The following is a 21,035-nucleotide window of genomic DNA, read 5'->3' as shown; positions in this document are numbered from 1 at the left end:
TATAGCTGCAACCTCCAAGCTTTATCATAACCTCAAACCAAGTAATGATCTACATTATAGGGACTTGCTTTTGTCCCCAAAAGGTAACATCAAGTCAGTGCATTAAACACCTTTATGTCCTTTATGTCCAGTGTGTTTGTGTGTGTGTGAAATAAATTCATGCATGAACATGTACGAATCAGTTCAATCTATATACCGAGCACACACATGCGCACACACATGCGCATGGTACACAAACACACATGCGCACAGCCTTGAGGCATGTAAGACACAGCAGCTACACAACGTGACAGGCCGGTCTACAGGTGGTGTGAGATGCACAAATCAGCCAGAGCCGACATTACAGAACCACAGGCGAGGCTAACACTGTGAACACGAGCACGTCCACACACACACACACACACTCTGCAGCCAGTGCTGTGTCCGGTGACTGGCCAAGTCAAAGTAAAAGTCATGTGGAATCAAGCAAAGAGCTGCTGGGATGGAAGGAGAAATACAGTGTGTGTTCCACATAAATCTGTGAAGGCCAGAGGGAGGAGCAGCTGAATCAATAATCACACTACTGGAGACTAGCGTTCATCTCCCTGCCGCTCTTTGTGCCTCACAAACTGCAGCTCTCTGGAGGCTGAAGTGAGCAGAATAAATGCTGCCCCTATGAACCCATCCTACAGTGTTGTTCCATGGTTAGCATGCAGACTGCGCCTTCCTCCTTCCCCATACCAGAGCGCGTTCAGCGGGTAAAATAATCACCGCCGTTGTTTCTCACATTAAATCATAAAAAAATTTAAACAAACAAAGAACTGTCTTGAAATGTAGCAGAAAATGATCACATCACTCTGCTTGTGTCAAGACAATGACGCAATCATAAAAAAAGAAAAAAGCTGATTGCAATTTAGTCACTGTTGAAGAAAAACGGTTATATTACAAAGCTGCTGGAGTAAAATATATATTCTTAAAACACAAACATGTCGCACCTGTTCCACTGCTCATTAACACAAATAACTATAATATACAGCAAACAATAATATTATGGGAACTGTTGAATTCAAATACAAGACAAATACTATTATTTACTCTCACAGGCATCATACAGAGTGAAGGAGAAAAAAAAACTCTCTGACACAGCCTGTTTAGTATTTAACCTCCTAGGACCTGGCGTCCACATATGTGGACATCAGATTTTAGGTCGTCTAGCCCCAAATTCTTTAATTTGCCCTACAAGAGCATGACATCCGCGTATGAGGACATTATACTGCCACTGTTCTATCGAAATTTAAAGTGAATGTCCTCATATGGGGTCTCATTTTTCTCAGAAACAAAAATCAGGTTATTAAAAAAATGCCATGAAAGAGTTCAGGTCTTAGGAAGTTAACAAAATTTCTTAACTATTTAAAAAAAATTAGGCTTCTATAGATGGCAGTCTGTGTGCATGAGTTGAAGTGAAACAGTTGGGAACAACATCAAAATCTACCCACTTCTGATACCACAACCAGTTTTGGCCGAGGGGAGCATCAATGAATTTGAAATGCACACACAAAATAAAAAGCCCAAACTGGAACGCAGTGCAAAGTGATTCAATAACATGTATACTGCTTAGCAATCCAAAGTCATTTGAAAATGAAAGCCATGCAACTTTTCATCTAATGCAATTCGAAATTTCACATTTCACAGTAAACGTCTGGCTTCTAAGTGTACAGCGTGTTTATGAATGAGCGAGTGATTTCAGTCTTGTTTCTTCTTATCTACCTTTTCCTTTATGATAAAGCACAACACCTGGTTCTGCCTGCACACAGACCACAAAGCACAACAATAAATGCATTCTTGGTCATTGTTTGGGTTTGAAATCCATTGCACCCCACATTGCATCGGTTAGACAGTGAGATATGTAATTAGTGTGCACCCAGGTGGTAGAATAATCTGTGCTAGCTTCTTTGAGAATATGTGTGCCGGTTGGTAAAGCTGATTATCAAACTATGCCAGCTCTTCCAGTCCTTTACACTGTCATCGCCGTCACACAGAACAGCTCCCTCTCGCTTGGCTACAGCCAGGGTTATAAATATACATGTGTTTATCATCCTCGAGAGGCAAAGCACAACTAATCCCACCTCCATTCATTTTCATCTAGTGGTGTATAAATGTGAGGCTCTGTCTTATGTGCATTTCTGCATTTGCATTAATGTGAGAGGAGGCATGATGCATCTCATTTATGACTCCCAAACTTCCTCAAGGGAAAGCTGTCGCAATTGACTGTGGGCGCGGGTGTGGGCGTCGCTCGTAGTAGAGAGATGTTTGGGGATGGAAACGTTTACAAAAAGAACAGTTTTCATAATTCTGTTCTAAATCTTTTCATTGTTTATGCATAGAACAGATTATGTCATAAGTCTAGTGAAATCTACCGGGAATAAGACCTTTTGGTACATTTTGGGAAAAGCGTTTAAATGGCGGGATTCCGGCAGATGTTTGCAAATCACATTCATCGCTCATGCGTGAAAAGCCGAGACAATAACAAGGAAGATTAGAAACAAAAAAAAGACAAAATATATGGGGAAGAGACTCCATTAAATACCAAATAAAGACAAACTACATAAAACATGAAGATTAGCAGCAGATAGATGCAACTTTCATTTTCTAACATTATTCATTCTGATTTGAAATCACAGAAATACAATCAAACACTCGGTACAAATGTCGAATCCTCAGTAGTAGCCCAGTGGCTGTGGGGACAAATGACCATCTGTTTAGCCGTGTGTTTGGGTCATTACATGGATTTCATTAGTTTTTCCACTGAGAGCAGATTGTGTCTGATCAGTTTGTCTCTTCCCATGAGCTCACATTTCCAAAAACACCATAAATCTAATACACAGTATTTCGCTCAACTTTAAAAACCATGTAGAAATAACATTTTACTAGAGCCAAGCTTCAGAGCTTTAATCCAAAATACTGCCCAACTTTTCAAAACGTGCCCGTTGCGGCTTGCTTGTGATGGTTTTGGTGACGTCTTTGAGTTTTGGTTCCTGTTTTCATTGTTATTCTAGTGGTGTTGAGTTTGTGTCTGCCCAGCATTTCCCGTGTTCCTTCTGTCTCGTCTGTCTGCTTTCTGTGTGACATGTTTACTGTGAGCCTCCGTGTTAAACATAGTTTTTGTTTGTTTCCTGTTTGACTTTGATAGGTTTCTCCTGGTTGCTTTGTTTTATCTTGTGTCCTGATATGATTTTTCTATCTGATTATCTCTGTAGCTTGCATATTCTCCAGTTTTTAATTATATTCTCTGTGTTTGTATGGTCACGTTTGTCCTCTGCTGTGCTCTGTGTGAGATTTGTTAGTCAAACAGGCCTGCACTCAAAACATTTTTTAGGGTGTGGAGACCAGTCAGTGAGCCAATGGCAACTGCTGATTGCTAATTAATAGTATGTATTTCCAGACTGTTTGGGGAGGTATAGATATGTTGATGCAGCAAAAGCATCCTTGCAAATGCTTTAATTGCTTGCAGGTTGCTGTTGTTCCCCATAGTTTATATAGAAACACTGAATGTCAGAAAAAATACTCAACAAGTAGTTATGAAAAGTGCCATGGAACCTGGAAATGTATACCGCTTACCTTCAAAGACAACGTTTTACATTTTGAAATGTATTGTTTGAAGAGGTAAGATACAACTTTTATTTTGAAGGCACATGTTATCCGTTTCCATTTTGTGTCAGCCTTTTTCATGTTTTATCTACAGCTTGAAGAGTAAAAAGGCTAAAAAGTCTGCAGCTTTCATGCAAACTACAGGCGACTGCAGCAATCTGCAAGGGATCTCACAGGGAGCTTTTTGGTGCAGAACGCACTTTGCAAATAATTTCGCCGGGCAGTGAATACACATTTTATTCTCTACAACCGGAAGCTGTGAGGAGGTCGCTGATTGTAACTGAGGCCTTATGTACTGACTTATCAACGTTACCCTTTTGCGATGTTTTTTTCCATGTTCTTTTACAGACGTGGATCATAGTGACAGGCTTCAGCTGCAGTTTCTAAAACTATTTTCTTTTTTGATTTATTGCTCCCTAACTTTTGAAATCAGTCTATGATTTATGCCACATGTGGGTAAAAAAAAAAAAAAACTACTTTTAGCCAAAATATGATCCGAATCTTTCAAACCTGACACTACGCTTTAAGCAATACACTCCCCAGTGTGTAGAAGATTGGAGGAAATGCACTTAAGCTTGCACGGATTCTATTTTTTTAATATTAGTAGTTTTTCGGAGACAATTAGTTGCAGATAATTATCTGTGAATGACCTAATGAACCCACATTAGTGCAGCAGGAAGCCATCGGACTCATGTCATCAGCGTATTTAAAAATATGAGAAGAGGCTTGACATTCATAAGTGTAGAGTTTGTATAAAATCCAGTACTGGCCATTTTTGCTAATGAGAGGACACGGTCTCTCTGCTCACTAAAATGACAATGAAATTATTCATCCAAAAAATGTTATTCAAATGTTACTTAAACAGATGACTTTAGGTTTGTACTCTCTCCAGTGTAGACACCAATCCCTACACAAAAAGAGCCTCAGTCTCACAAAAAATGTTGACCTCTGCTGCGAAGCCATCTCTGATGTCCATAAATAAATGTATATGATATTTGTATGTTTCAGTGAGACTAGGCTGTGAGTAAGATACCTCCACCCCCACCACCTGTACAGTTGGAGATCCGATCCCAGGTTGGAAACAATCCCAAAGTATCCTTGGGAATACACTGAACCCCAGATTGCTCCTAGTGTGTGCATGATGTGAACGTGTGTGAATGTTAGAAAAACTGTAGAAAAAAGTGCTTTTATGAATGTTTGTGTTGATAAATGAATGAGACATGCTGTATAAAGCATTTTATTTACTAATGAAATATCTGAAGGAATTATGAATTCATACCACCACTCAATATTTGTAGGAAACTTAATTATCTTTGCGCCTCAAACAAACACAGTGGTGAAATCTCAGGCAGCAGATTCTCTTTTGATGCCATGTGCTTGATGGCAAATTGATAACCAGACAAATCAAAGACAAATGAAAACTTTCTGGTTTTCAGACTCAGTAACATGTATAAACTCCTAAAAATCATCATAAAACACAGATTTGTGTAACAAGTTGTAACTAACAAAAATCTCTTTGAAACACATTTGAGCTTTGAAAAAAGGTGTATACATTAAAATACTGACATGAAGCCCGTTTGTGTTTTGTCTCAGCAGGGATGAATTTAAATAGGAGAAGCTGAGAATATTTTATATTGAAAGCCATATGGAATCCCAGAGTGCCTTATTGCATTATATGTTGACATTTCCCCCATAAACTGATGCAGAAAAGGTACAAAATGGTGCGTAACATTTCACAAGAATGCAGAAAATGAAACGTCTGATGCTTGAAATAATTGAGGGGAGGGGGGTGTCTGGCCCTCCACTTTATTTTTCCACTCATTCATGTTCAGAAAACTACGCCAATGTAACTGTAAAGTTCACAAAAAATATAGGATTGTGTATTTGTATTATATCACACCCATTATCAGTCAGTAACTCTATTAAGCACCACAACAGTCTGTCCTACCTTTCCTAAACATATGTTATGTATATTCTTACATATAATGAGAGAGATATTGATTTTGTGGACTATATGTATTTTTTATTTTAAACTCCGTTATTAATTTCTGACTTTGAGATACGCCGGTGTGTCTACTGGCCAACTTGTCTTTTCACAGTGTGGCCCAGCAGCCCTGTAATGAGTCATTTAAACAGGTAATGCGCGTCGTTGCCAGTGATACCCCGTCCCACGCTGTTTAGATCTTGCTCATCAGTAGATGAAAAGCACAGTCGTTTAAATGTATTTCCTGTTAATTTACACAAATCTTTTGTGTCACATCATGTGTCAGATAAGTGTTAAGCTGTTAACAGTTGAAAATTACTGGAGCAATTATTTATTCACACTTAAATGGGATCATCTGTTTTTGTATGGCAACACACCTAACACCACTATTAGACTCCGCTCTCTCAACTTCAGCCTAGTACATCACTCCATCCGTTGTTTTTGCTGCAAACAGAAGCAGCTTCCCTTCTTTTGTCTACAAACAGCCTTTCGTTAACATTGGACTTATCTTAAAATCATGTCAATCTGTCAGACTGTGCACTGCTTACTCTGGGCTTCTCTCTGGCTTAACTGTGATGCACAAACAAGCACTGATGTCTGGACTTGCTGAAAAGCTGTGGGTTTTGTCACTGCCTTGTTCACTGACTGAAACAGATGCTCGAGAACTTTGTTCTTCCCCTTCACAAGGCTTCCAGCTGGGAACAGTACGTCGGATCAGCTCGCTATTTCAGCACTGTACCTGTGTTCAATCACAGCTTATAGTGATGTATGAACAAGGGAGAGCTTTCCTTTACATTCACATCTGTAATGAATTATGCACAATGATGGCAGCAGTGTGACATAAGACACCTGCTCTACTGGGTTTTGGTCGTGAAAGGGTCAGACTACATTTTTGTGTTAAAGATATGTTTTGCTTAAACACCCAAAAGCAAACCGTCAAGCTCAAATTTCCAACTGCTGCTGTTGTTAGACATAAAACAGTGTTTTAAAACAGACAGTACAGCTGAGGGTGTGTTAGCCTCTCTGCACCACAGCTGATGTAGCCTAACTCATACCTAGTAGATGTATATCAGCAGAATGGGCAACACAATATTACGTGACAAAAATTTGTATTCTTAAAACTTCTTTATGTAAATTTGAGGACTTTTGAAGCTTTATGTGTGTTTATGTTTTCCAGATTCTCCTGTGGAGACAAGTTGCCCTGGCAACCAACCAGCAGACATTTACACCCAAACCATGATCAATACCTAGCCCTAATCAAATCAATTTTATTGTATAAACCTCAGCAAATATGTTTTTTTAAATTAATAATATATCAAAAATAACACAAATGAAGTCTGTGAGGTCTATTTGGGTCTCTGTTGGGTCCCACAAATTTAGTGAAAATATTTCATTTAATACCTGAAATTTTGAAATTGTGCCATTAGAGCTTGAGTTCAGTTCACATAAAAAAAATAAATGATATATAAACAAATTAAATTCATTCAGAGCTTGTGAGTTCAAATTCAAATCTAGAATAATAAAGGGATGACATGGATGCAGCCTCTACCTGCAGCCGTTTTATCCAAATTATAGCATATGTCTGTGCATGTCTGTGTTTAGGTTTGGTAGGTAACAAAGAGATTTTTGTGCTATTTGTCTGCATGATTAAAAAAAAAAAAACAACTCAAAAAACAGATGCAATGATAAAGCACACTAATGCTAACATCTAAATCATTTATATAAGGTCAGTTTTCCAGTACATTAAAGCAAATGAGTCAGTAACTTTCTTACCCTCCTTTGTGTATGTCAGCAGACGGAGGCCTCTTATTGGCAGTCCCATCCTGGTGCACCTTCTTATCCAGTGACAGCGACAACGGAGCGTCTCGCACAGGCAGCCCCAACACCAGCGTCTCCTTAGTAACAGAGACTGCCTCATCGCCAGTTCGACCCATGTGCTTCTTGGCATAGTCGAAGCCCTGGACAGGCTGTTGGGGGGAAAAGGACAACACAAAATATTTGAATTTGCACAGTCAAAGCTAATCCAGCTTTTAGCACAATCCAGTCGGGAGTTTTTGGATTGATGGACCAAAAGCAACTAGAGACATGAAAACAAACATTGAATGTAGAGCACATGCAAAGACCTCAAAAAGGCAATGCAACTGTTTCCGATATGCTGCACATGGCATATGCTGATGACAGGGAAATACTGTAAGTCAGTTTACTTTAAAACTCACAATAATGAGCAATGAATGATTTATCAGCCACAGAATGTGCAGATCTTGCAACTAGCATGAATGGAAAGAGCGCTTGACACCAAAATAACTGAAGAATCAAAAGTGCAATTCAGGATTTCTTGCAGAATTTAACATCAGAGTTTTCCCATTTACATTACTGGTAAGCTAGCTTTCAGTTTAATCATATATGTTATACTGATGCATTACAACAAGCATGAGAATGAAGAAAAAAATGCTTATTGTAATGCATAAAAAGAGCCAATAGCCAGCTGAAGCATATTAGCCAATTGTGTTGTGCTGATGCATGCATACAGCTAATGTTCACGACAGTTTCAGATGTGTGGTAGCAGATGTCTTTTCTGCCTGTTGCCATAGTAAAGACATAAATACATCTGCACTTTTTACTGTCTTTGCCTACTGTTTTGTGACATCAGTTGCCCATTGTTGCATTGTTCAGTGCACAACACCTTTTATCCTGATATAAGCACTCTGGTAATTGAAGCCAAAATGTTGGGTAACACACTTACAGCAGAAGCAAAAGCAGTTTAATTTGGTGAGAAGTCACTACACTTTAGAAAAGGTCATTGGATTGGATAGGCAATACCGTCCATGCAGTTTTTATGTCATGGCACAGAAATTAAAGTTAAGGCTCTTTCTTTTACTGGTAATAAAGCTACTTACACATATAGAATTTTACTTTGTGGATTCACTGAGGGTGTAACGTTTGCCAACTATTCGCAAAGTCTAACACTTGGATAGACTTGCTGCGCATGTTCTATGCAGGGCTCTGGATGTGACAGCAAAAACAAGGTGTTTTAATTTTTCCTTGTTGTTGTTTGCCTTCAGTTTCTGAACCTTGCACAGGATCCATAAACTCCCTGTGCATGGGGTTTTAATTTTAAATTTTGAATTCCCACTCAATACTGCTGCTCCGAGAATGTAACCTTAAGCTTTGATACATGAGTTTGGTTTTTTGTTTGGTTTTTTTATAGACTGCTCATCATGTAAAAAGCCCCATAGCAGTACCAGCTGGAGTCGATCTCTGTGGCACATACACACCTATCACATGCCTGGTGTAGCCATTTCCAGTGATTAAAGCAGAAGCATAAGGCTGCAGCTTCAACTCTATTATGGATAGAGTCTATTCACTGGGTTTGTGTGTGTCTATACTTTTTTTTTATCTGGTTAAAACCTTCTGTTTCACAAGCTGGGCTACTGTAGCTTAAACATAAATGTGTGTTTATTATGTTTTTCTTTTCAGATTTAACCTCTGTGTGAATAGATACGTCAGTAAACACCATGAACGCCGGAGATGGGACTGCCTTCGCTTGACTGGACTGATAGATGAAAGACTTTAACTCACTTTTCAATTCATAGAACATTTTGAGTCCGTTGTCACCCTGAGCTTTTCACGCTAGCTGCAGCACTGAACAACCTGATGTGGGTGAACAGCGCTCAGAGTTCTACCAGCTGACACGACATGGTCTCCTGAATACTAAAGAAAAATTTCCAGATAAGTGTTGCTTCTATTTCAGATAAAAGTAATTGGATGGACATCCCTCCCTGAACCTTTTTTTTATCAGTCTCCAAACACCAGAGCTGGCATAATGAAAAGTTGAAAAATAAATAAATAAAAAAAGATTAACAGCACCTTTGAAGTCAGGGGTTTTGGCATAAAGAGACAGAACATAAAAAGAGGCGGCAGCAAAAGCAGTCTGAAAAGCCTCCGAGGCCTGGACACAATCTTTGTATTCAAATTAAGAAAAAGCGTTTAGCGACGCAGGAGTGAAAAAAATAAAGCGTGGGGGGGAAGAAAATTTCAATTTAGGTTACACAACCAAGTAGATGAAACCCAGATTTTAAAAAAAATAAAAATTGCCGCCTCTTTTCTATTTTGAGCAGCTCTAAAATGGGACGTCTAATGCATTTGATGATGCATGCTAAATTCTGAGTGCGTGTGAGGTTAGGCAACATGTGCATCCAGCTGACGGCGTTGTTAATAATTCATCAGTCATACACACTGCTGTACCATCAGCGAGCTCCAACACACGTGGCTGCAGACGTGAATGAGTGCCGGGGAAAGTGATAGGAGCTCAGATAGAGACGGAAAGACAGCGGTGCACCGTAGGGCCTCTCGCCATGCCATAAATATATATGGATTGAGTCCATCTTTACACGCATATTCTACCAACTGAAGTGATGTATGTTGACAGTTGCTGACTCTTTCATGTGAAAGATGTATGGAGAGTGCAAACACTCATTTGCCTATAACCAATGAGGAGAAAAGAAAGGGCAACGTGCAAGGTAGGAGTACAAGATGTGCTGTTGCAAATATGTCCTTCCAGCAGTATGCATGTGCATTATCGAAGCACAGCCATAAGGCTTCGTGCCACGGGGGCTGAACTGGCACTGAACTGCAGGTGATGGGTAAAGTCATGCATGGAGACGGTATGGCTTCTCAGAAATGACAAAGCCAAGGGGATGTAACCTTGAAAAGCAGGCTGACATTTGACTGCACTGCCTCATGATCGTTCTTTCTCTCTGTTCTTTTCACTTTCACACATCTGTCTATTCAAATTGTCTCTGCCCTTTCTTCCTTTCCAGACTTTTTCTTTTCCATTCTCCCTGCCTTGTCATCTCACTCCCTCGTTTCCTACGTCCACTGACAGTGTGTTGACTTAACAAATGGCCGTCTTTCATCTTGCGCGAGCGGCCCAGTTTAATGAATACTTGAAGCCCGTGCTATGGGGTGATCCTCTGATCTCTCTGTCAGAGATGGATGGTGTTTTTCTCCACATCCATTTGGAATAGCACCGGAAGAAAGAAGGCGAGGAGAGAGAGAGGAGGACAGCAGCAAGAAGTCTGGGATTTCTTCCACTTGAGGATGTCATATATAGTCACTCTGAGCACGACTCTGTGGCACCACCAGATTATCCTCCCTTTTCTCCCTTCAGTATCACACAGATGCTTCTCCTCTTGTCTAATTTTAACTCAGAGCAATACCCAACAGCAGCTTGATGAGGTGCAGCAGATGGATGAGATATGCTCTTTTCCCCCTGTGGCCATATTGATTTAAATTCAGCTCCAGCAGGGCTGATGGCGGAAGCACAGCAAAGAGATGCGCTTAAAAAAAAGAAAGAAAAAAAAAGACTATTTTTTTTTATTATGTATCTAAAGTAAGGCTGGATTGCACATCAACAAGGTGCTGCAGCGGTTAGATAAACTCCTTCTGGGGGCCAGTTGAGGCATGATGCAGCAAAATGCAAAATACCTTCAGTCCTTTAAATGGCAGCCACTGCATTGTACACTCACTGAACACCTTACAAATGAAAAATGGATTTCTTCTACTTTCGCTGATTCCACCTCTATTGTACTCCACACGGAGGCCAGCTATCTGAGGCTTTCATGCGTCTACAAGGCGGCACAGAGGGAGGAAAAGCCATTTTGAAGAATGTTCCGGCTGCACAGCAGAGTGATAAAGTGAGGAGGAAGCAGCAGAATCCCTCTTTAATGCTTAAACACACATGCGGACCTAATATAAGGCACAGTATTGATCAGCAGCTTTAGCTTGTCCTGCACAGCGTGGGAATAGTTCACGCACACGTGCACACGCGAGCACAGTTGCACACAGGAGGTCAGCTTGATGGAGTCTGCTTGGTATTCAAATAACTTGATAAAACACACACGCAAGCTAGCTTAAGACAGACTCCGTTTACGCCTGAAATTTTGCATGGGATTTATATCTGCATGTCCCATGGAGGAAAATTCAAGATGCATACACAAGCATTAAAATTAGAATGTGTTGTAGAAAAAAAATGAAATGACAACATTGGATCTTTGCCAGGTGTAAATGCAACCTGCAAGGTGTGACCACAAATCCAGCCAGTAACTTCTAATCAGCTCTTCTGCTTCTTTCTTCTTACATCCACTGCCAAGTTTGAAGCAAAAGCTGCCTCATGAAATCACTGATGTCCGTCCTTTGCTATTCTGTTAAGAGCCTCATACAGAGGCTTTTTTTTTTTTTTTTAAACTCGACACCCTCGAATTTTGTTTTAAAGTTTTTAAACTTGAGACATCGAAGGATAATAGGGTTATAGATTACAGATTGGCATTAGTAAATTAGTAGATTAGTAAAAATGGAGAATTAAATTAAAGCCAGAATTAAACATTTTCAAGCCAAATTAATCAAATTAAGCAGTCGTCTTCTAGCATTTCAGTCTTTTTACTTTATAACTGCCTTTTGTGTTTTTCTTTTCCCCCACTGTAGCTCAGCAAGAAAACACTTTCTATGAGGAAACACACTGAGGGAATTTGGTGCTACAATAACTCACTCTGCAGGACTGGCTAGGCTGTTAATCTCAGTAATGCATACCGTGCTTTATCCTACTTTTGGACTCTAATGGGGGCTATAATTTTCAAAATGAACATGTTATTGTACTCAGTAAGACTTGAAACTAGCGACTGAGATCATGAAGTCATTAGAAAAGTGCTCACTGAGGTAAACAAGGGAGACTTAAGACTTTCATACAAGTGGGGGTCTTTCGTTGCAACCAGAATCCTCACCCCCTGCAGGCCATTAGACAGAATGCAGGGTTAGGGCACAGGTATAACATATGGGATGTTAGCTTTGGGTGCTGAGAAACAAATCAAAATGTATATACCAGAGAAACTAAACAGCTGACTCCTCAAAGTGCAATCAAATTATGAACAAGGCACCCGACTTTAAGTAATGAAATAACTGATGAGTTAAAATACTCCACTTTGATTACATCTCATTAAAGTAAGTTATTGAAATGAAAACTGTTTTGTGTAACAGTCTATGTAAGCGTGTATTTTCGCTGTAAAGCTGGGCAGATTGTGGACCCTCGAGTTGCCATTTAAAGACCTTCAGTTTTTGGCAACCCGGAGGTTGCTGCTTGATTGCACAGAACAAGCACTGCACGCCATTCCCCCTCTTTTTTTTTTATCGTTTCTTCTAACATCTGGCCCTTCTTATGTAAGCAACAAAAAAAATGATTTAAAAAAAAAAAAAAACACCAGCCAGTACTGAATGTAGACTGGTCAGTATACATGCCGCCATGAGAATAATTAAAAAAGACCAAAATTAACTGAAAGTCTCTAACTCTAGTTTTCAGTTCCCAAACCTAAGTCCTGTTAAATATTTATCTGATTTATTGAATGCACATCTTGCTCGGGTTTGGGAGAGGGTAAATACAGTGGGTGTAGCTTCACGGCGCCACTTATGAAACCTCATATTTTGGGCCTCTTTAATATTTCATGTGCTCTCTTGTGAAACGCAACATTAAATGTTTACAAACAGTTTTGAAAGCAAACAAACCTTGAAGCTGGAAAATTTGAATGTTAATATATAATACTAAAAGGAGTGGAAAACACTTAAACCCAACACGTACATGTATTTTCCGAGGCGTCTACACATACTAGCTCCGTGTCCGACCAAAGACATCCCGCCTACCCCTGCACGCATCGTTCCCTCGGCGCGCTTTGCATCTTGAGGGATGAGGATGAGAAAGGCTGGACCAAAATAACCAGCTGATATGTTCCACTGCAGTAACACTAACAACACTGATGGCCTCTGCACAGTTCTTTGTCATTTAAGACGTTTTTAGGCATCTTTATCTGTTGGCTCTGTTGCTGATCTGCTTTGAGTTCATGATCATATCATTTGGTGGAAAAACCACATAAAAAAAAGAAATGGGTTGGAGGTCTGTGTGCAGGGATCCTGCTGTGCCACTACAGAATGTGAGCAGGATAAAACAAGCGGTCTGAAAGGGAATGGCAATAGCACAAAAAAGCTAAGGCTGATGACACAAGCTTGTGTCACTCTTTATGGATGCTACGGAAATAAAAATAGATCAGCTTGTTTCGCAGATGTTGAGCTTCATTTTTGCAATTCAAATTTATGGGTCCCGGTTAAAATGGCTTCTTCTTCAGGCCAATAGTATTGAGCTCATTTGGCTGTTTTTATGAGCCAGCATTTTATCAGCCAATCAACCCAAACCTAAACATTTTAAATCTCACAGAGCATGCTTTAGATATTTCTTCACCTGCTCTTAATGCTCCCTCTTCCAATTTCCTATTGATCTCTCGTAGCCAATGAGAATGGTGGAAAAAGTGATGTCCACAGAACAGCAGCCGCATGCAAGAATTTACCCAGCAACAAGGACACAGAACACAGAGCGATAAGCAGCCAACACGCAGTTGTATAGCAACTGTTCAAACCCTATTAATTAATGAGAATAACAGCAACTCATTCATTCATCCACTGACTGTCAGTCTGCTATACACCTTTCAGGTGTCTTAGTGAATACCTGGTGGTGGTAACTGCCCTCCCTTCGATATGAAGTCTAAACAGGAAGAGAGGGAAATGGTCAGGAAAGGGTTATTACAGAATAGAATAGAATAGAATAGAATAGAATAGAATAGGAAACAGGTGGATAGGGGAGGAAGGAATGCATCAAATGTTCAGGTTTTGGCCATCACTCTAATCTGGGTTAATAAGGCTGTATTCACAGAGTAACAAGAGTAGCAAAACAAAGTAGGATACTTTTGACATGCCTACCATGTCGAGCTATAAAAAAAAAAAATGTGTATTTCAATTTAAGAGAATATGTTGGACACTTTTTTAAGTGAAAGATCACTAAACAGCTCATGTTATGGTGAGTTTTACCCGCGGCAAGAACATTAAATGTGTAAAAAAGTAATTTTAGCTCATTTCCCTTTAATGTGGCAGTCTGCTTTATTATGGCCTGTCCATAGAAGGTAGCTGGGTGGGGCTTTGTGCTTACACCCAGATATGTGTGCCTGAGATGACCATTAGGGATATCAGCTCTCTTTGATATCATAAAGAGCAAAGAGTAGGAAAAATTATAAACCAAGGTTAGTCAAACCTATTTGGTTGGAAAAGCAACAAGAAAAGGCAAACTTTTACACTTTCCCTCCACCTAACACAGTTTACAAACCCCTGGAAACTGTACTTATGTGCCACATATGTACCACTTTATAACAACATTATAAGCAAATGAAGCTTTAGTTTTATCCAATAACGTGTTTTTTCCTTATTTCTTACTATTTGATGGGTACAGAAGTTTTAGAATTGACTTTATGGCCAACGCTATATGATGAAATATCTGTAATTAGTCAGCGTTATCCTTTAATGTGCACATCCGTAGCCTATTGTGGTGCAAACGGGCTGCAATGAATTCAAATAATGGAAATTATCTGCAGGCCTTTCCAGTAACTCAGTGAGTCAGTTTGCTTTGTTTTGGGCTGTGAAATGTGAACATGGTTCACGTGGATTAACAACCAGCCACATCCCATAAGTCAAGTCACTGCATGTGCTGGAGTGGAGATCTAATGATGATATCGAATTTGAACTTAAAGGCGATCAAATTCTGAACACCACTGCAAGAATTTTCTGAAGAAATAAGGCTGGCAAGCTCGCTGCTTGTTTAGCACTTAACTGACTGCAGTGACACCAGCAGCTGCTGTTCTGGCATCATGTGCTGCATGGTGTCAATCTGACCCGATCAAACCCAGCTGGTAGCAATCCATAACAAACATGCCCATTTCAAATGATTGACTTTTACTTAACCTCACTTTGGCTCATGTTGGCTGAATGCTATTATTGTGAAAGGGCCAACATTACCCTAAGGTCCACTTCCAGCACAACAGGGCCTGCCCATTTCCTTTTGGTCATTTGGTCTTTGCAGCATGCATGATTAGCAGTAACCATGGGCTATTGGGCAGTGAGAAAACAAATGAGTAATTCTGGGACAGATGGGATTCATTTTTCTGACCTGAAGGAACGGCTTAACACACTCGTTACTCTGCGCAATTTGTCACTCATAACAGGGTTATGTAATATTTTAGAAGATCCAAATTTCTGGTATTGAGATTTGTTAAAGTGAAGCAATGACATTTGGATATTTTAGGTTAATTATTTTTTTCCTCTTCTGCTATAAATACTGCAACAGTTGAGCTGCAGTATTTATAGCAGAGGGGGAGAAAGGAGCAGAAAAAGCAGCAAAGGGACAGAAAAAGTGGACGGACACAAACACAAAGGGCAATAAATAAAGGCAGGAGAAAGGGATGAAATCTTACCTTGGATCGAGTTTTAAAGGTCCTGAAGGCGCCCGTTTTAAAAAGGACCCTGTTTCTCTTACACAGAATGAAGGCCACCATCCCAATCACCACCATCAATAAGAAGAGAGGCGTCAGAACGGCCATGATCCACAGGTTGCTGGGCGGTGTCTTTACCACAGCTGCACACGAACACAAATGGGTTCAGTCATTAAAAACAAAACACTGTATAACAAGTTAATTAAATATCTTTACAAGAGCTGTTAGGCAAACTGATTCAGGCGGTTTTCCCAGGTGCCTCATTAACATTCTCTTTTCCACCTCCATGTTTTTCTTCTTGGACGTCAGCAGCAAGGCTATGCATGATTCACAGCTCAAAATATGCTGGGCCTTGATGCTAAGCCACTGCCTGAAACAAGGCAACATCTGATTGGCTCCTCAGCACAAGTAAAACAATTTAAACAGCAGGTGGGTGTGGCTTCTGCATAAGACCCAGAGGTTTTAAGAGAGAGAGGCGTGGCATTGAATTAAAAATCACACAGTCAATGCTGTCTGCCAGAGATGAGCATATTAAGGACATCACTACTCTGTGACATCATAAAAAGCCAGGAGTAGAAAAAGCTGTTGGAAAATAAAGTGTGTAGAGAGTCTGAAGCCTGAGCTTTTAGATCACAGGGATTGCTTACCTTTGAATGTATATCAAATATCAAAATCAGGGAACAACTTGAAGTTCACCAGAATTTTGAACTAATAACTTATTTCTCTGAGCTTCTCTTCAACACAGCAGTTTACCAAATGGATGCATTTCCATTACAAGAATTAATGTAGATGGTTTCCACTGAGGCCATGAAAGCAAAGCAAATGAATTTTACAGGAACACTGTGTTCAGCTCCCTGCCCAAACACTGTGTGGAGGAGCTGTGAAGGGCACTCGTGGTTGTTGGTGTCTTTCCAGATTCTGTATAACTCAGAGGGAGAAAAGGTAAGGGGGAACATTTTGTCCTCTCCAGCATATACAATACGAACAGTAGTTATTCAAAGAAAACTGACCTGAAAAGCATATCTAACCACAGCGTCCTCTTAATTTAGAAAATCCTGTTATGTGTTATTTTATTTCTATTTCGTTCAAAGCTCTGTTAGACGCACTGAGTATAACTGAAAGTTAATTTAAACCCAAATGTCACAGTAAGCCAACACTGCTGTGCCTGAGTTTAGCAGATCTCTCCTAGAGAGGAATGTTTTAGCGGTGTGGGGTCTCTACAACTGGTGCTGAATGAGAAATGTGCTCTGTGACTTGATTCTGCATCTATAATATCTCACACTGACAAAAGTTGTGTTAATATTCAAAGAAAAAAAAAAGGTCCACGTACTTCATTGCTCCTATTTTTATGCTAATTAATTCTAAATTCTAGACTAAAATCTGCAAGTGTTCGAACAAATGGGAACAGATCTTTTTTACACCAGACATTCTGACTTGTCACAGCAGGAAAAGCACTTAATGAAACATTAATAACTTAATGGAGTCATCTTTCACTCTCTGCAATAAAGTGATCCCGTAAGCCGTGACAGTGAACCAGCGTGCATAACAGTAGAGCCGCTCCAAAGTGAAATGCAGCCGTCATTAATCTGTCTACTGTGCAAAAACATCAATAGTTGATCAATGTGTACTTTGATATCACATTTCAACTTTGACAAATTATGCATTCATTTAGAAACTTTACATCAAGGATTTAAAACAACAGATCAAAATTTACTATAGCAGCAGCAATTCCTAAGCGGATAACTACACAGAGCGTATAGCTAAAATCGCTGCTTGTAAAACTAGATTTTCAACCTGATGAACACCCCGAAAACTTTTAACAGCTGCTTTTTTAACAGGCTGTGAAGCTTGTGTTTGTCCCAAAAACCGCACATCCACCTCGATTAGCTGTGACAAAAACAAAAAAAAATGCCACAAACACCCAGCAAACCTGGTTTGAAACTCCTTACATTATCTCCCTTGTCAAAACTTACACTTATTACATTGTGCATTTAATTCTTTTAAAAATACCTTTTATTATATAAATATTCTTTTAAACACTGTGGTTATATCTTTAGGTTCTGAACCTGTTTGTTTCAAGCTCATAATTATCATATAAATATACAGTTAGGATTAAGAAAAAAAAATAGCCCGCTTGTTATTTCCCAAATTGCACCCCACTATGGTTGAAGTTGATAACAATACTATACTACTGTATAATTTAGCATATATTTTGCGAGCGTACTTCGTAATTAGCAACTGTAAGCAATTATTGTATCAACTCTAGTTCACAAACTTACAAATAAAGTCCTTCTACATAGAGCTCAGTTAATTTTGTAGTTTTTGTTTTTTTGTCTTTTTTCACACAAATACACACAATTTAAAGCTAATGTAAGTGTTATACTGCAGGCATGAAAAATTAAGTCAAAGTCCTAAAAACTGCAGTTTCTGAAGTGGCCACTTGAGCCTGGCTTCAAAACTGAGTCTCCACAAAAATGCCCATATTTACAGCAATGCATGTTTACAGCCTGATCCAAACAACAGTTTTGATCTTTATAGCTAATATGTCATAACTAGTCTATGCTGGGTGAATTTATAACTTACCAGTTTTGGTAGTTTTTGACTGTAAAGCCTGCAAGGCCTAGCTTGCATCCTAGCTGGCTTTCTGGCTTCAACAATCAACATGGTCATGGCCAAAACGCTAACACTTACATTTTGTTATGTTAAAATAGCTTTTATGAATAGTGACACTGGGATAAATAAAGCCCTCTTTTGTGTGACTTGCCTGGTCCCTGATATTCATGACATATGACAATGTAACTAAACACTGGAGGAGTATAATGAGAAGCTTACGTTCAGCCTGGACTTGTACAAAGTATCCCAGGGTCAGAGCCATGGTCTGGGAGTCCAGACTGCTCAGTGTCTTAGCAGCTGTGGTTCCAGAGATGGGTGCTCCATTCAGCTGGGCATAGTAGGTCATCTCTGCTGGGTTCTTGGGACCGGGAAGTCTACGCATGCTCACCATCTGCAAGAGAATGGGGATGTCATAAAATCTTGAGTAATATGAGAAAAAAATGTTTTACCCCAGTTTATACTCAAAACATATTCTATGGCAAGATTTAGAACAAAATCCAAACTCTCTTTCTCTCTACAGAGCAAAGGATTAAAAATTCTTGCTGGTGGCCCAATCAAAACTCTGAATCAGCTCAGTTGCTTTAATCAAGTCGAGCATTTGGTGGAAGATAACTACACTTGGGGAAGACACTCGAGGATAACTGAGTCACTTGAAATCTCAATTTCCTTTCATCATACATCAAACACCATTTTTAATTTGACAAACATTACACGGTTTAATAAAGTCCGGTAATTTGATTTTGTCATAAGAAGAAGGGATGTGTGTTATTAAATGGTTGGATGATTTCTCCACCGGCTACACCCCGCACCACCCTTCCTGTCTCTCTCTGCCTGCCCCTCCCTCCTCCACTTTGCAGGCATAAAACCAGTCATCCATGGCAATCATAAAACCTTTCGGGTGTGTAAGGCATAAGGCCCAGGAAGAGTCAAACATTGTCTTAATTTGCACAATATGGAGCACTGGAGCCGGGAGGTGACAAACACACACACACACACACACACACACACACACACACACACACACACACACACACACACACACACACACACACACACACACACACACACACACACACACACACACACACACACACACACACACACACACTTACTAGAGAACACAATGAAAATTAACTTACTGGCACTTGAGACCTATTTATGACAAATTTAAGACTTTATTTAAATATTTGTGTACCGCTTTTAAAGGTTTGACATTGCAGTGTTTCAGTTTTCATAAAGTTTACCCTTTCCATGTCAGTTTTCTGGCAGCGTACTTCATGCTCCCCTGCAGCTTACGCGCTCAGAATATCAGAGCATTCTTGAACGCAACAACAGTTTTGAAACCCGTCCCCACTGACTACTGTCAGTAGCGCTGTCCAGGGTGCTAAATCTGGAGCTGTCCAGGGACACGCAGACATTCACAAATAGTAAATTTGCTATTTCCCAAAGCCCTGCCAGAAGGGGGTTCAGGGAATGATACTGACACTATGTTCATTGATAGTTCTTCCAGGGCAAAGTATCAGTTATGAATGTTATTTATTACACTTAAATTTGATACACCATTTTGCATGGCTTAGAGGGAGGGGAAACAGAAACTTAACACTAAGGATGAACAGAAGAACCAAGATTTTTGATTGTTATGAACTGTGAATTGTGCAAAGCTACCAACGTGTAGTATAAGAATGAAATTATGTTGCTGGAAATTATCATAATAGGTCCTCTTTATCATGACTGTGAGCATCGTTAGTACTTTGTATAAGCAGAGTGGAGGCATATCAAAGACACAACCATAAGTATAATATTGTTATATTTTTCCAGTAAATATACATATTAATTTGTTTTTGAAGCACAGAAAGGAGTTTAAAAACCAGTTTCTATTGTGACCTTCTGAGATTCTGTCCCACATTTTCTGGAAAAAGGTAGATGTCTACAGACCGAATGTGAAATCCCAATACCTAGAGCTATCTTAATTAAAAGATTAAAGCTAAACCTGAATCTCTGAAAAATAAAGTAGGTGAACACTGTGTACCAGTTTCTAGATACAAGAGATGATGAAATTTTACAGAGGTGCAAAGTGTTTTTCTTCCCGTATGGAGGAAGCAGAAGACACCATCATCACAGCCACACACTGAGATCCACAAATCCCATTTCCACCTACCTGTACGGTGTAGCCCCCCACAGTGGTGGCCCGCCGGGATCTCGCCGTCCGAGGGCCCTGCCTGCCAGCCACCAGGAAGAGCTCAGCTAGCCGTTGCTCCATAAGACTGGCAAAGCTTTGGTAGTTGACCTCCAGGGAGGAGCTGTCTACATCCTGGATCACTGTGAGTGGAGACAAGAGAGGACAGAGGAGGGATTTTGAAAGGGGGGTTCAGGCGGTCAAAGAGAAGAGAAACCGGAGACAAGTGAAGAGATGGAGGACAGGAAGGAAAATACAAACAGGACAAGAGCAAAGGGAG

At 39.8% G+C, this 21,035-nt stretch overlaps 1 protein-coding gene across 5 annotated transcripts in view; it reads right to left on the bottom strand.

Moving 5' to 3' along the window:
• kiaa1549la (KIAA1549-like a) overlaps positions 1–21,035 on the bottom strand; it is a 131,773-nt gene that overhangs the window by 31,086 nt on the left and 79,652 nt on the right. For 4 of the 5 annotated variants that reach the window (XM_039615102.1, XM_031738349.2, XM_031738348.2 and 1 more), the window contains 5 exons: positions 20,738–20,898; positions 18,799–18,970; positions 15,949–16,109; positions 14,157–14,192; positions 7,385–7,578 (listed from right to left, as the gene is read on the bottom strand). In XM_039615102.1, the coding sequence (XP_039471036.1) occupies positions 7,385–7,578; positions 14,157–14,192; positions 15,949–16,109; positions 18,799–18,970; positions 20,738–20,898 (724 nt within the window). The remainder of the gene's footprint in view (positions 1–7,384; positions 7,579–14,156; positions 14,193–15,948; positions 16,110–18,798; positions 18,971–20,737; positions 20,899–21,035) is intronic. The other variant, XM_031738350.2, reaches the window with a different exon arrangement.

Source organism: Oreochromis aureus, linkage group 7, assembly GCF_013358895.1.
Source record: "Oreochromis aureus strain Israel breed Guangdong linkage group 7, ZZ_aureus, whole genome shotgun sequence".
Lineage (NCBI taxonomy): Eukaryota > Metazoa > Chordata > Actinopteri > Cichliformes > Cichlidae > Oreochromis > Oreochromis aureus.
This window is presented reverse-complemented; position numbering and strand designations above follow the sequence as displayed.